The sequence below is a fragment of the Sesamum indicum genome, linkage group LG2, assembly GCF_000512975.1.
Source record: "Sesamum indicum cultivar Zhongzhi No. 13 linkage group LG2, S_indicum_v1.0, whole genome shotgun sequence".
NCBI classification, from domain to species: domain Eukaryota; kingdom Viridiplantae; phylum Streptophyta; class Magnoliopsida; order Lamiales; family Pedaliaceae; genus Sesamum; species Sesamum indicum.
Window position 1 is genome coordinate 9,049,141 of NC_026146.1, and position 16,799 is coordinate 9,065,939.

Sequence of the window (16,799 nt, forward strand, 5' to 3'; positions counted from 1 at the left end):
TGACAGGTCGTCTTCTCCTCTCTCTGCCCCTTTAACTATGTGCTGGTACACTTGTTGAGCAAAGACAGAATAACAAAAAGAGGAGGAAATCATAGCACATGGATCTGAAGACACCACTCCATGCTACCTTCCCTCCCAGAACACCTAAGGTCTTGAATGATTGATGACTCTATTATTTTATGGTGATGCTGCTGCATTTGCATACTATCCTATGCAACCTCACTTCCTTTTTAATGCACTTCACCGGACAAGTGCTCAAACACATCCAAGATTGAGCACACTGTCATGCCATTCAATCATACTCCAGTTGGTGCAGAGACTAGTATATATATAGATAAAATCATCACAATTCAACAAGTAACAACAGTTGGCGTTGAAAGAGTCACAGGTACTTTCTGGTTGTAAACTGACATCATTTGGCTCCTAAGTGCAGTTGATGTCCTGGCGATGATTTTTTGCTATCCTGCAATTTGTCGCAGTTGCATGGCTATGATGCATTTTTGTGGAAATTGATTTTCTACCCAACATATGTAATGCATTAATGGCATGATTGGTGCGTTAGAATAAACAAGGAATTGTAAAGTATTCTCAAATTCTAAATATATGCTTAGTATTAAGAGTATTAGAGTAGCTATTCCTTATCTTCCCCATATTTTTAACTATTCCCATTAGATTGGGAACATATTTTTATATATATTGCTAAATATCAATTTTCAATCGCAAGATTTTGTATTCACAAATTTTAAATATATTAATAATAAAATATTTATATAGTAGGTAACATGAATACTTAAATATAGCTACATTTATATGTATTTTAACCAATATTTACTATAACTATAAAATATTATGTTCCATTTATGTAATATTATTGATATGTGTCCTTTTTTAATAAGTATGATATTTTTTGGTAAATAATAAGTATTTATTGGATATCTAATACATGAAAACATTCATATATATATATGTGTGTGTGTATATATATTGTAAATTTATATTTAATTTAATATTTTAAAACAATATTTCTTTATACGACAAAATTGGTGTGTTTATGTTCTTTTTTATCCTTCAAATTTTTATTACTATCCACCAAACATATAAACAAGTGATTTGAATTTTTTTTCTATATAATTCCTTTTCTTATTCCTTCATTATACCAAACATAGAATTATTATACTAAAACTATTTCATTCCTATCTTTATTCCATTCCTAGTTCATTTCATCCCTACCCAAATTTATTCATACGTACTAATCTTACGAGGAAAGGTAAATTTCATAAAAGTGAATAGAGATATAGTACAACAGGATTCAAGTTCCAGCTTCTCCCTCGACAGGCCAAGGGATACGCCATAATCTATGAAGCGCACTAGTACTAACAGAACTCGGCAAGTTAATATTAAGAATACGTTCTCAAATATATTTTTATACTTATAAAGGGATAAATATAATATATATATATATATGGAGTAAGGTTAATATTATTACATTTTTTTCCTTACAAGTACAAACTTATTACATGTCGTGTTGAATTAGTGGCAAAATTAAAAATTTACGTAATTTTTTATCTAATGTCAGCTTTCTAATCCAAATTCTAACAAAAGGAGGATATGTATAAATAATAAATTTTCAGATTGGATCTAAGTGTAATTAACCCCTAAACATTATTATGATTCTTTATCTACGTCTTATTTTTTTATTTATCTTTGTATATACTTAATATTGATTTATAAGAGGTCGAATAGTTAATTAAAGTATTTCATATTTATGATAAATAAAAATATTATTTTGAAACGAATTGTTCAATGATTTTTTAAATTTTTAAAAAAGAATTTTGTGCTTCATTTAGAATCCATCAATCTCACAAATATAAAGCTCAATTTGATAAAAATTTTAATTTGAAACACAATTATTCATCAATTTATTTGTGCTTCTAATTGATAATTTATCTAAAAAAATTTAATATCAACAATAATTATGATTATATTTTGTCTGAAAATTATGTTATACAGTAGCATTATAATTATGTGATAAAAGGATGTAGTATTGATAAGCATTTCGGATTAGTAGTATAAAACCATCATTTTATTAAAATACTTTATGAATTCAACAAGAGTTTTGGTGTGTTGCGATTAAGCCCTAATTCTCCCCGCCGCCGGCACTTACCATTTGTTGACATTTAATATTGAGTACTTCACCTTCAGTGGCTCAACTTTACACCACTAATTCCAAGTACTTTCCGGATAACTATCCAACTTCTATTTTTCCTACTCTTATTAAAATATTTTAATAATATATAGTTGACATTTGAAATAGATATGTATTTTCAAGAAAAAAATAGAAAAGAATTAGAATGGTGTATAATAAGCGGATAGTTTGGAGGAGGAGAGACCAAATTATTTTTCTTTCATTTCTTTCGATCAACAATAGGGGTGACAGATGAGTCGAGCCGGTTCAATTTTGAGCTCGAGTCAAGCCAGTTCGAGCTCAATTTTAGTTGTCGCGAGCTGGTGAATATTTTTTTTATTTTTTATATATATTTTATTTTTGAATTTTTTATATATTTAATATTTGATTAGTTTTATAATCTAAATGGACCATATACTATAATTATTAATCGATATCATACTTTTATTTTGGATAATAACAAATTATGATATTTTTATTTATATATTTAGTCTTTATACAAAAATAAATTTAATCAACAACTTAGTAAATTATAATATTTTTTATGATTAAAATTATTATTGATATGATATATAGAACTTTATGTTATATTTTAATATATATTTGTATTACGTTAATATTCTTTAAATTGACAAGTAATTCACTTATGATTTTTTATTATTTATAAATTTATGTCAAAATTTAGTAATTTTCTATGACTTAATCTAAAAATCATAATAATAATAACAATAACAACAACAACAACAATAATAATGATGATAAAATAATAATAATAATAATAATAATAATAATGATGATGATGATGGTTGAACTTCTAATTATTATTTTATTATATATATAATGAGATTAAAAAGTTTAATCAATAATTACGATATCTTAAATCGGGCATCTGATTCATACGAAATTTAAATATATATAAAACTGTATTCATTAGATCATATCAGACTGTATGATTTAAAATCACATGGCCTGATTCAACGTTATACCCTCTTGAATGATTACTCTTATGTTTCGAATATGATATCTCGACATCTGTATATCCAATAAGTTTAAAACTTTACCAAATTTATTTTTTTGTAAGTTTTATCATATCTAACGTTTTGATCTAAATTTTGATGGCCCGATTAACCCATATTATTCAACAATGTAAGATGATGATTACATCAATGTTATACTAATATTTATAAATATATAAATTTTTTAAATTGAGAACATATATTAATTTCCAATATATCTATGTAAAAATTTTATGATTCAATCCCATGATTTAAAATAATAATAATAATAATAGTAGTAGTAGTTATAATAATAACAGCAATAATAATAATAATAATAATAATACAGTCAAAAATTAAAAAACCATCACTTTCTCTCTCTTGTTCTCCGTTTCTTCTTCCTCTTTCTTCCTCTCTCTGTTTCTTCTCCATTCTTTCTCCTCTCTCAGTTCTTCCTCAGATCCATCTCTTGTATCCCTAACCCCAAACTCACGGCAACAAGGACGGCAGGTCGGCAACGAGGACGGCGACGTGTACAGCAACGAGTACGGCTTCCATCTTTCTCCTCTCATTTCTTCCCCAAACCCATTTCTTAGAACCCTAGTCCCAAACTCACGGCAACAAGGACGGTAAGTCGGCAACGAGGACGGCGACGAGTAGGGCTTTGAGGTAATCCTTCTTTCTCTGTTGCATTTTACTTGTTCTACTTTTTCTTGGGCTTGGGTTTGTTTTTAGCATCTTGTTTAATTCTTTTTCTTGGGTTTGGGTGTGTTTTTAGGGGACTAGGATTTGTTTAATTCTTGTTGTTGTTGTTTGCTTTTGTAAGAGTTGTAATATTGTATGGAAGACCATTATCGATTAACAAAATTTCTGAAAAATTTTGTATGTAATGTTGGAAAATTCCTTTCCTTCCCACCTCCATTCTGCTGCAATTTCTGGAACAAATTCGAGAGCTCGAGCTCGAGCTCGAAATCACAAAGTCGAGCTCGACTCGATGCCACCATGTGTGTGTGTGTGTTTAAAATGAGCAGTAAATAGGAGAGGTCCCACCGCCTCACTTCAAACTCTCTTTCTCTCCTCAGTCATTGTATATATATATATATATATATAAATTATTATTATTAATTTTTATATTTAATTAAACTTTTCTCAAAATACCAATCACGCCCTTTTTAATTTTCTTAATTAATATAATTTGCATTTGAAGTTTTGAAGTTTTGAATGGTCGAGCTGAACTCGTTGCCACCCCTATCGAAAAGTTTTGAAGTTTTGAACTACTAAATCAACTTACTTGTACCGCTTGTAAGCCAAACCTTTGAAAGCTGCACGAGCTTCAGCAGGTTCTAGAAAGATAACCTGGTTTCAAAAGTTTCAGTAAAGTATGCATTCAGCCTTAATATGCATAAATTGAATAAACATTAACTTCCCTTTCCCATTGCATATTGTGCATAAATAATTTTGGAATTTACAACAAATAACAGCATACTACCACTGACTAAACAAGGCACAAAGATAAAAGTTAAAGAATTGCAAGTGCTTGCTTATGTTGCACATGGTGCAGCAAAAATGATGGACCCGATGAATCATGAAATTTTTTCCTTCATGTATCAAGACATAGTTGCATTTTTCTCACTAGTCAAGTTGTCATAAAACCATCACAATTTCCTATCAATTTATCCGAGTCATTAGACACGACATTGATCAGATGAAGATAAGCAAGAATAAACAGTATAGACTCAAAAAGCACGCACTTATTCCCTTTCCTTTCCCCGTGGACACACGAGCAATCCAACCCATAGGATTTCCTTATCCTCTTCCCATTCTGACTTTTGTAGGCTTTCCGGTAATAGGGATATCCGCGAGAACTGGTATTTGTTCATCGTTTTGGTTTTTGGGGGGAGAACCGTCAAAGAGTAGGCACAAGAAAACTAGAGGCAATAGAAATGGTGAACAGCGTTGTGTTCGCAGGTCTTCTTGGTCCTTCTCACCCTACCCCGCTCCAGGTACTTGTTTACCGCTTCCCGCAACCACATTCTCCGTGATGGGTTTTGCCCCTTTTTTCCTCTTTCTTGTGTTTTCCTTTGATTTCTGTCTCATGCTGCTGTTTTCGTTCTGATGCACTTGTTTGCTTACTGTAATAATTGTGTGCAGCTACAGAAGCAATTGCATTTCGCTTCTTTTAGTAATCACAACAGCAACAATGTTAATTCCCTTCGAGTGGCGTCGTCTGCCAGGTAACTTTAAAAGTTCAAGAAAATGATGTGTAATTTCTTTGTCTAAATTCCTTTTTTTTTCCCCTTCTTTTTTGTTTTGGGTTTTCAGAAGTTTGAGTTTATTTTGTGTGAATTGTGGCAGCAATGCAGCATTAGAATTAGCTAACATTGATTGGGACAACCTCCGTTTTGGGCTCATACCTACTGATTATATGTATATTATGAGGTGTTCCCAAGGAGAAGCCTTTTCTAAAGGTCAATTACAGCGGTTTGGGAACATTGAGTTGAGCCCATCTGCTGCCGTTTTGAATTATGGTCAGGTTGGTTCTGTATTTACTTCTAATTTGTCTGAAGTAATAAGCTTGGGTGTGTAGTTTGTGGTTGTTCGGCTATCATAAGCATTCTTTCAAAAAATTTTGTAGGGATTGTTTGAAGGCTTAAAAGCCTATCGCAAACATGATGGTAATATTTCACTATTCCGGCCGGAGGAAAATGGAGTGCGACTTAGAATGGGTGCGGAACGTATGTGCATGCCTGCTCCGACTGTGGAGCAGTTTGTGGAGGCTGTAAAAGAAACTGTTTTAGCAAATGAAAGATGGGTAATGTTTAAATTCGGTGTTGTAGTTTGAGATTTATTGTTTGCCTGCAGTTCTTTTGTAGGATTAAAATTCAATTTTTTCTATTTTATTTCCAATTTCAGATTCCCCCACAGGGTAAAGGTTCTTTGTATATAAGACCATTGCTTATGGGGAGTGGTGCTGTTCTGGGTCTTGCACCAGCCCCTGAGTATACATTTCTGATTTATGTTTCCCCAGTCGGCAACTATTTCAAGGTAAAATGATATTCCTTTTTGTATGTGTATGCAGCAAGGTTCATATATGCCAATTGAATCATCTACTTTTTCAGATTGTATGCTGCTTACTTTTTGAGATTCTGACAGAATTGCTCTTTTTCTGTGTATAATTTATCACAATAGATCCTTTAGTGGTAGTTTGTAGGCTGCCAATTATAAAGACCATTTACAGCATTTTGAGTGCATCGCTAGGCTGTGCTGGAGAACAGTTGAATAATTTGAATGTTTATTTTGTTATATTCCCCTGCGCATTTGAGGTGTAGCTTTAATTTTAGGTATTAGTAAAAAATTATATGGATTACACATCCTTTATATCCTGGGTGCAATTTTTGTAGTCCTTGTTCCTAGAAACATTGATGTGCTGGGTGATATGCAGATTCATAATGTATGCTGCGTTGTCTTGTTTTTCATAGATCATCTTCTACAATTAGCACAGTGGTGTATATTGCAGCTGATTATGCATTTTATTTCCAGGAAGGATTGGCACCACTAAATTTGATAGTTGAGACTGAAATGCATCGAGCAACTCCTGGTGGTACTGGAGGAGTGAAGACTATTGGAAATTATGCTGCAGTAAGTGACTTTTATTTTGATGCTTTGCACTCTATTATTTCGTTGGTTCCAAATTTTTTTTGGGTTAGTAGGTGAATTTTATGTTGATTCTTGGTACTTTATTGTTTAGTTGTTTTGTTTATTTATTTTATCTATTTATTACATGCTTTATTTGTTTGCACAAGAGTCCTTTATACCATTTCTTTCTTTGTCCCCTTTTTCTGTATTAGTGTGGTTTGAATATTCGAATATGTTAACATAATTTTCTGTTTAATGTTTCTCTTTGCCCTTCTGAACAAGGTTTAGATAAAAAAAATCATGCTTAATCTCTTGTCTATTCTGTTGTATTTATTTCCTCTTATGGTCCTCTGAACTTTTAGATTATGAGAATATTGTTATTTTTATCCATATCATCTTTTGTATTCTGATATTGAGATCTGTAATACTGTTAATGCTGATGCATTGTTACGTCCTGAATTATCACTTCTAGGTTCTACAGGCGCAGAGTGCTGCAAGAGCAAAGGGCTTTTCTGATGTTCTTTATTTAGATAGTATTAACAAAAAATACTTGGAGGAAGTGTCGTCCTGCAACATTTTTGTTGTAAAGGTACGATAACTTCTTATAACATATGATTTTGGTGCATATTATCAATTACATAGCAAATTGGGAAGTCCATACTTAGGTTTGTTATTTACTCTTATTGTTTGCCATTCTTTTCTCTGACTTCTTTTTGCTTTTTTCCTATTTCTATAATTGTGGCGATTCCATGGCTCCACTGAAATCAGTTACTGTGTCTACCCGTTGATTACTGTTAAAGTGACGTGTGCAAACCTACATGGAATCTAATGCTCATGTTGTCTGGGGCTTCTGTTGTTTAAATATTCATTACATTTACACATAGTTGTCTATCTCTACAATTTTTTAAAATAGGGTGATTGTGGGGTGTCTCTTGGAGATCTCCTTTGAAAGGTTTTTGTCCTCTGTTATTCATTCAAGTTTTATCTCCTTTAGATTTTACTGATCTTTGACTTATCCATTTTTTAGTTTTCTCCAGCTGTATAATTCTTATTACCTAATCTCTACTGTATTTGCAGGGTAATGAGATATCTACTCCTGCAATAAAAGGAACCATCCTGCCTGGCATCACGAGAAAGAGCATACTCGATGTTGCTCGTAGTCAAGGATTTGAGGTACTTCGGTCAATTTTGATTTCTCAAGATACTAGACTGAAACAAGGGATACCTGTCAGGAAAAATGATTATCTGCCAATATCTTGGCTTTTTGACTGAGATGATAGTGCATATTATCTTTAGGAATTTACATGTGAGGGCATGAGGGTAGAATCTTGCAACACTAATCCCATAAAGAAGATTGCATGTTGAACTAAGGCATGATAGGTCCTCCATGTGTGTCATAACATTGATGTATGTATTTATGGTAAATAACCATATACATTATTCCAATTGTTTTCATGGTTGGCCATTTTGAGGTGAGTTTAATCTTGAGATTTATCCTGGTGAATTTAAGTATCATATGAGTTTATGCAGATCGACGGTGTAATGTCTCACTCTTACCTCTCTTATGTGCTTCTTGTGATGTCTAGGTTGCAGAATGCCAGGTAACAGTGGATGAATTGCTCGAGGCTGATGAAGTCTTCTGCACAGGAACTGCAGTTGTGGTTTCACCCGTCGGCAGCATAACTTATCTCAATAAAAGGTTAGTACCGAACCGAGCTCCCAAGATGTTTCATGGTAAATGTTTGTCTGTTTTGCTTATTTTGGGGAGAGGGTGAGAGTTTGTCAATTTGTGTCCAGGAATATGTGCCAGTGAAATGTGGTTATGCATGATATGTTGTGCTTAGATTGGTCTATACTCGGAATATCCTGGTAGGGATATTTTTGCTCTATTCTTCATCCATGTAACTATTTGCTTTGTCCATGTCCTGGTAGGTGACTCTTGTTATGGACCAAAAATATGGTTTCGAATAGTGGATTCATGAAAGCTAATTTGTGAAAGATCATCTTGATGTTTTATCTTTAGGTTAGTTATGTTGGTGACACAGTGATGGTGTTAGCAAGTGGAAAAGATTAACAGTATGATTTTCATATATGTGTACGTATTCCAATAAATGATGTTTAAAGGTGATGGATAGAGATCTGGATTTTGTTCAGGTAAAAAGTGCAACTTAAAAAGAACTACGTCATTGATCTAACTGAACATGAAATATCTAAAGGCGGTTGTCTGTGTTCTGCGAGACCCGTGGGTCCTAGATTTAGTTGTGTTGAAGTCACCTTTTATTTCGTGAATTGCGAAAATATGGATTTGTTTAGTTCCTACAACACAGTTCTAGATAGTGCATATGTTAATACCTGCAGGGTAACTTATGGAAGTGATGGAGTTGGTCGCGTATCACAACTACTCTACTCTGCACTTACCAGCCTACAAATGGGACTCACCGAGGATAAAATGGGTTGGATAGTTGAGCTCAAGTAGGCTTTATTATCATTTCAGATTCTTGTCTTGTTTGGATTAATGGATAATTGATTTCAGCCCCCTGGATCCTATACACTTGTGTGGGATAAGAGTACCGTTTTGACTGTGGAACCCTAGTTTCTGTGTTTGTGTATTTATTTCTGACAGATCTGTTTTCAGTAATTTAAGCGTCTCGTAGCTCATCATTAATATTCATTTATTTCTTTTTCTTTTAGTTTTGTTTTTGGTGAATTGGAGAATGATAAGATTATTTAATAACATCATTAATATTCATTTACTAGGTCTTTTATTACTTGTAAATAGGTTGTTATGACCGTATCGTACTTGTAATTTAGAAAGAGCACGTGCGGAGTGTTTGAAGTGCTGTTTTTCTTTTTTTTGGTTTATTCAGAAGTTATTCTTGAGGTAGAAGTTAGAAACTGAAAGCACTATTTTGTTTTTTTTAATAAATAATTTTCAATTTAAATTCTTTACATTTATTGTACTAATCTTGATTCATTTACTTTTTAAATTTATTTTTAGAATTTGCACATATCTAAAGTTGGTATTTAGGTTCTCATAATTTGGATGATTCAACCCTATTAAAATTTATACTATAAATATACTTATTCATTTTGTAGTCATGCAAATTTAGTTAATATATATGTATCATTCAACAGTCCTATTACTTAGTGAGTAGGCAAAATTAGGCATTCATTTGCTTCTCCTCAGCACCTTATTCTTGTTTGGAGTGGAACTGGTTTTTTTGTGGGTGAGGAACAAAATCATCAATTTTTGTTATTAACTAGTAAACATGAAATTCAAACATTGTCCCAAAGACTTTGTAATTAAGTAAATAAATTATTTAAACACTGTTCTCTACCAAATAGGTAATGCAAAAATTATTAATGTGTCGGTATTAAATAAATTTGTCAAAATCTAAGACTTGATACATTAAGAAATTTTGAACTCATGGGATTTGGAAATTAATATAATTTTATAAGTATGAAATAATAATATCATTGAACTGATATTCCTTTTAAAAATTTATATGGGCATATTTTATGTTTTAAGTTATGTGTTACTTATATGTACAATTGAAAATCTATAAGTTATTTTAGTTTATAAAAATATTAAACGTACAATTATTTTTTTTAACATTTTAATTTAAAAGGATGGGTTAGTGTGTATCACGTGTTTTGCGATGAAGCCCTAATTCTCCCGGTCGCCGGCACTTACGGTTCGTTTACATTTAATATTGATTACTTCACCTTCAGTGGCTCAACTTTACACCACTAATTTCAAGTACTTTTCAGATAACTATCCAACTTCTATTTTCTTTTTCTACTAGTTATTTTAAACTAATTTTTTATTCATATATTTAATTATTTTTAATTTATTAGAAAAATATATTTATACACACAGGACGAGTCTGCCATACATCCCAAAATTTCTATTAGGCTACATATGGATTGATAGATTTAAAATTATAAATTTCAAACCCCCAAAGGATTATTTTAGATTCAAAGGATTTGAGTCATCCACTTGTTTATATTTTATTAAATACGGATGGATTTCAAATTCATTTAATATAATTTATTTGAATTTTTTTTTTAAAATTCTTTTCTCAAATTCAAATTCATTAATTCAAATCATGCTAACAACTCATACTAATTAGAAAATAGTTCTCAAAGGAGGGTTTGTTTGTGAGGTTTTCCATGTTTCATCCATATCATAATTTTTTTTCTCCACTATATGCGTTTGATGAGAAAATTTTCAAAATATATTTCCAACACATTTAACTATTCTAATATATATATATATATATATAGATAGATAGCATCGACACTAATTATTATATTCTCCTTTTTATTTAATACCTTTAAGCGTATCACATCAACTATTGTCATTGTTGTTTTATCTTATATATATTCAATCAATATAAATAATCCCACATCTCAACCAAACTCATTTCATGCCCCCCCCCCACCCACCCAGTGAGATGAGATAAGCTCGCGCAATTCCTCCCTGAATCTCTTTATATCATCCTCATCTATAATTACGCTTAAAATGATAGAAGCATGTCTGTGATTTCAAACATTAGAAGAAATATGATTTCTTTGTCACAGTTAATTACCATAACTTAAACCAAAGAATCATGGTGAACAATAATTACATACAATTTTAAATAATTATTAGCCATTGTTTTTGCAAGGGGCCCAATTATTAGCCATAATTAAAAATCATGATAAATATTGATTAATCGTAGCCATTTCAGTTTTCAGATTGAATTTGGTGCACGTTGCAATCAGAATCCCTGTGCGAGGTATATATTGTTGTGGAAAATTGTGTGATTTGTGTTTATAATCATATCTCAAAACAACTTTATATATAAAATATCATTATTTATATTATGATAATTACATATAGTACAGAAATGAACGAAATGAATTTAGAAATTAGAAAAGCTGCACCGATGGAAAGTCATGACACTTATCGCTGTTGATTTTGCAATTAAAGGAGAAAAACAACAACTATGCCATCGGACAAGATGAACTTTCCATTGCTGCAGAAAAATGTATAATTTCTGTTACAGAGGAATGAAGAAGACGACCCAGCTATATATACACAATGCTTAGCCAACTAACTCCATGTAACTAACTAACCAAAAGTAGGTAAAGACGTGGACCAATAGAAATACAAATAAATGACGCAGCGGACACGTCAGAAATAAGTAACAGAAGAAAGAAAACATGGTTCCAAAATGCGAGCAGTTCATCCAGCATCAAGGAACTCAACACTGTCATCCTCAACGTCTGCAATTGCAAGGCTCCATTGCTGCTGATTCTGATCATTGTGCTGCTGCTGCTGTGATTGTTGAAGGTGTTGTACTCCAATAGCCCCCCCACAAGTGAGACGGGGATTGAACGAGACCAGTCCCAACTTGGGAAATCAACAAAAGAAACACCTTTAAAGGCAGAGGGTTGGTGAAAACATCAGCCAATTGTAGTGAACTAGGAACATAGGATGGGAAGATGAAGTCTTCTTTGTAAGCATCTCGCACCAAATGGCAACCCAGCTCAATGTGTTTCGTACACTCGTGAAACACGGGATTAGCCAATATATGAATCGCAGCCTTACTATCGCAAAATATATTAATGGGAAGAGACAAAGCAATACTAAAATCAGAGAGGATGTAAGACATCCAACGAAGTTCACAAACAGTCGAAGCCAAGCTACGATACTTCGATTCTGCAGTTGATCGAGATACCGTACACTGTTTCTTAGTTTTCCAAGACAAAAGAGCATTACCAAGGAAAATACAGTAACCCGTGAGTGAACGTCTAGAGTCCAAGCAAGACACCCGATCAACGTCACAAAACACACGGAGAACAAAGGAATTCTGTGCTGGAAAGTAAAGCCGTTTAGAAGGACATCCCTTCAAATAACGGAGCACATGTAAAACGGCCTTCCAATGTGAATCACAAGGTTGATTCAAGAACTGGCTAAGCTGCTGCATGGAGTCGGAAATGTCAGGACGAGTGAAGCCCAAGTACAATAACCGGCCAACAAGACGTCTATAAGAATCTGGGCGAGAGAGTGGTGCATCAGCAGCAGCTGTTAACTTCAAACCAGGAGGGAACGGACTGGAGGCAGTCTTCGCCTGAAGCATTCTAGTGTCCTGAATTATATCCATCGTATATTTAGTTTGAGCAACATAAATGCCTGAAGAACTTCATGCGATCTCTAGCCCAAGGAAATATCTCACATCACCTATATCCTTAATAGTAAACAACCGGTGAAGATAAGCCTTAACCTGCATAATATCATCAAGAGAAGGACCGGTTAATAAGATGTCGTCAATGTATACCAAGAGAGCCATAGGGCCTGAAGGAGACGACTTAATGAACAAGCAATGGTCGTGTGCCGACTGGACAAAACCAAAAGCAGTAAGCTTGATAGTGAGTTCGACGTTCCACTGATGAGAAGCCTGCTTGAGGCCGTACAAGGAACGCTGCAATTTGCAAACTAGATTGGGCTCCACCGAGTAACCTTTAGGGGGCAGCACATATATCTCCTCTTCTAGATAGCCATGGAGAAATGCGTTGTTTATGTCCAGTTGTTGGAGTGGCCAAGCATGTGCAGCAGCAATAGCAAGAAAAACAACGCACCGTAACAATTTTCGCCACAGGGGAAAATCTCGCTATGTAATCTCCTTTGGCCACCAAGCGCGCCTTATACCTTTCCACTGATCCATCAGCGCAAAGCTTCATCTTGAATACCCATTTACAGCCAATCGGGCGTTTCCTTAGTGGTAGAGAAGACAACCTCCAAGTGTGATTAGCCTCCAAAGTTTGTATCTCTATATTCATAGCATCCCTCCACTCTTTGTGCTGGACGGCTTCTGAGAAAGATCGAGGCTCCTGCAAGACAGACAACGAGGCAAAAAACAATATATATGCAGGAGTGTTAGGATGTAAGGAGGTGGGATTTTGAGCAGAGCAAATAAAATCCCTTAACCAAGTAGGACGTTGGGTGGCTATAGTGGATCGCCTAAGAGGAGCTGGTGATGAGTGAGAAGGGTCTAAGTGCGAGGGAGGTGAAGAGGAAGAAGCTGGAATATGTGGCTCACTTAAGGCAGGAATATTAGCATCAGAAGAACATGGGACTAGAGGTAGAGGACATGTAAATTATGAAGATTCAGAGGTAGCTGCAGAAAATGGGAATACATGTTCGTGAAATTGAACATCCCTGGAGACAATGACTCGATTACTGTCTAAATCAAAGAGCTTATACCCCTTCTGTGTCATACTATAACCCAACAAGACACATTTGACAGTCCTGAGTTGAAACTTTGTCTTATGAGGATCTAAATTAGTGGCGTAACACAAACTCCCAAAGGCACGAAGATGTAGATAAGTGGCTGGAGTACTAGTGAGTAGTTCAAAAGGCGTTTTCTAATGGAGAATTTTGGTTGGGGTTCTGTAAAACAGGTAAGTGGCAGTAAGTATGGAGTCCCCCTAGAATTTGAGAGGCATGGAAGCTTGAAATATAAGGGCCCTAGCAACATCCAAGAGCTGTCTGTGTTTACGCTCAATTCTGCCATTTTGCTGTAGGGTATAAGTGCACAAGGTTTGGTGGATTATACCCAATTCATGGCATAAAAGCGGGCAATCTTTATTTAAAAACTCTGATCCGTTGTCTGTTCTTATCACCTTAATATGTATGAAATATTGAGTCTTTATCATGGAAAAAAATTCCTTAAGAATGGGAGTGACTTGAGACTTGTGTTGGAGAAGATAAGTCCATAAGGATTGAGTATGATCATCTAAGATGGTCAATATGTAGCTGCAATTAGAGATAGTGTATGTGGTGTAGGGACCCCAAATATCAAGGTGTAATAAATCAAAAGGTTCTTTGGAATGTTTGTCACTGGAACTAAAAACAAGTCTGGTTTGTTTAGCTCTATGGCAGACATCACAAGGATCATTCGAATTGACAGTAAATGGAGAGATGTCTGAAATGTGCTTCATTATTGCTAAAGGTATGTGTCCCATTCTTTGATGCCATGTTTGCGTATTACATTGAGATTCTTTTGAATAAGTAGAGGCATTACAATGTATAGAGGTGGACAGAGGTTTGTGTGAAATAGATTGTCTAACTACATAAAGATTTCTAATTAGAGTTCCTTCAACCAAGCATCTCCTATTGACTTTGTCCTGCAAGAAATTAAAGGAGTTACTACGACACATTTAACTCACGGACAACAAATTGACTAAGAAAGATGGGATAAACAAAACTTGAGTGAGAGTGATGTGCTCATTTAAAACCACAATACCAATATATGTAGCAGACTTGTTGGAGCCATCAGGTAGATGGATATATTTAGGATGCAAGGGCGTAGTGTATGAATGAAAGAGTTTAAGATTTGCACATATATGGTTAGTAGCCCCAGTGTCTATAATACAACAATCCAAATCAATCTCAGAAGTTCCAGAAATGTTACCTGCAAATTCGACCTCATCATGGCAAACAAAATTGGAATAATCTGTAATAGGATTAGTGGTCGAATTGCCTTTCTTTATCAACTTGATCAAGCCTGCCATCAACTCAGTCATCTGTTTCGCAGTGCCATCGTCTGTAGACTCTTGCTTATCATTCATAGATACAGCTGCTGCAGCAAAAGATCTGTTGCTTCCTCCTTTTTTCTTCTTATCATTCAAGTTCCTATACCAATCTGGCACACCAAGTAACTAAAAACAAGTATCTTGTGAATGTCCAATCTTATGGGAATGTGAGCAGACCATATTTCATTTGTTTACATAAGGCTTCTTCCTGTTCTGGAACCTCTCCCCTCCATCTTTCCTTCATTCCTTTGTCACAAGTTGATATGCCATGTGTCTAGGTACCTCTCCAATTTCAGATTGAACTTGTCTCTGTTTTTCTACTACGAATACCATGGAAAATGCACGTTCCAAGTTCGACAAAGGATCAAGCATCAAAGCTGACTCCTTTCGCTATCAAAGCTCTCGTGGAGTCCCATGAGAAATTGCAATTGAACATTCTCATTTCTTTCCTCTATTGCCTTATTCACTCTGCAATTGCAGCCACCACAAGTATATTTCGGATTAGGAGCTAGACACAACAACTCATTCCAGATTTTCTTCAATTTAGTGATGTACGCAGTTAAGGATAAATCACGTTGAGATATAGAAGATATCTCTCGTTGAAGTTGATAGATCATTGAACCGTTACTTCTTCCATATCTATTTTGTATCTCAAGCCAAAGTTCACGAGACGAAGAAACGTACATGAAGAACTCAACAATATCTCTAGATATGGAATTCCATATCCAAGATGTGACCATCAGGTCTACTCCACGCCATTGTTCAAAGATTGCTGAGTTTGCTACTGGCCTGGGAAAGGTGCCGTCGATAAATTCGAGCTTCATTTTTGTTCCAAGCGCCACATAGACAGAATGGCTCCAAGGTAGAAAATTAGCTCCATCCAAAGGAGATGAGGACATTGTCAAACTCGAGTTTTCTGAAGGGTGTATATAAAGTGTATCTCGTTCCAATTGCTCTGCAGCGACTCTGCTGCTTGAGCTCAAATCAACCATAGCTCAATCGTCTGGCGTAGGGACAATGAGCAATATCTGTTCCCAGAGACCTTCATACAGAAGGCTCTGATACCATGTTGATTTTGCAATTAAAGGAGAAAAACAACAAGTATGCCAGATGAACTTTCCATTGCTGCAGAAAAATGTATAATTTCTGTTACAAAGAAATGAAGAAAATGACCCAGCTATATATACACAATGCTTAGCCAACTAACTCCATGTAAGTAACTAACAAAAAGTAGGTAAAGACGTGGACCAATAGAAATACAAATAAATGACGCAGCGGACACGTCAGAAATAAGTAACAAAAGAAAGAAAACGTGGTTCCAAAATGCGAGCAGTTCATCTAGCATCAAGGAACTCAACACTGTCATCCTCAACGTCTGCAATTGCAAGGCTTCGTTGCTG

At 34.5% G+C, this 16,799-nt stretch overlaps 1 protein-coding gene across 3 annotated transcripts; it reads left to right on the forward strand.

Moving 5' to 3' along the window:
* LOC105155643 (branched-chain amino acid aminotransferase 2, chloroplastic-like) lies at positions 3,547-9,506 on the forward strand. 3 transcript variants are annotated; one of them, XM_011071546.2, is made up of 11 exons: positions 3,547-3,849; positions 5,016-5,183; positions 5,332-5,414; positions 5,536-5,713; positions 5,816-5,992; positions 6,094-6,225; positions 6,721-6,819; positions 7,289-7,405; positions 7,894-7,989; positions 8,403-8,515; positions 9,175-9,506. In XM_011071546.2, the coding sequence occupies exons 2-11, from the start codon at positions 5,124-5,126 to the stop codon at positions 9,290-9,292; spliced, it is 1,173 nt and encodes a 390-aa protein (XP_011069848.1). In that variant the 5' UTR covers positions 3,547-3,849; positions 5,016-5,123; the 3' UTR covers positions 9,293-9,506. The 3 variants fall into 3 exon arrangements, with proteins under 3 accessions (XP_011069848.1, XP_011069849.1, XP_020547407.1); XM_011071547.2 differs by having other exon boundaries at positions 5,031-5,183; XM_020691748.1 differs by lacking the exon at positions 5,016-5,183 and having other exon boundaries at positions 3,548-3,849.

Bases quoted from the DNA above. Each gene is read 5' to 3' on its own strand.
- LOC105155643 (XM_011071546.2), top strand. From the start codon at position 5,124: ATGGTGAACAGCGTTGTGTTCGCAGGTCTTCTTGGTCCTTCTCACCCT. The intron at 7,406-7,893 runs GTACGATAACTT...CTGTATTTGCAG, and splicing joins GCAACATTTTTGTTGTAAAG to GGTAATGAGATATCTACTCC. The intron at 7,990-8,402 runs GTACTTCGGTCA...TGTGATGTCTAG, and splicing joins CTCGTAGTCAAGGATTTGAG to GTTGCAGAATGCCAGGTAAC.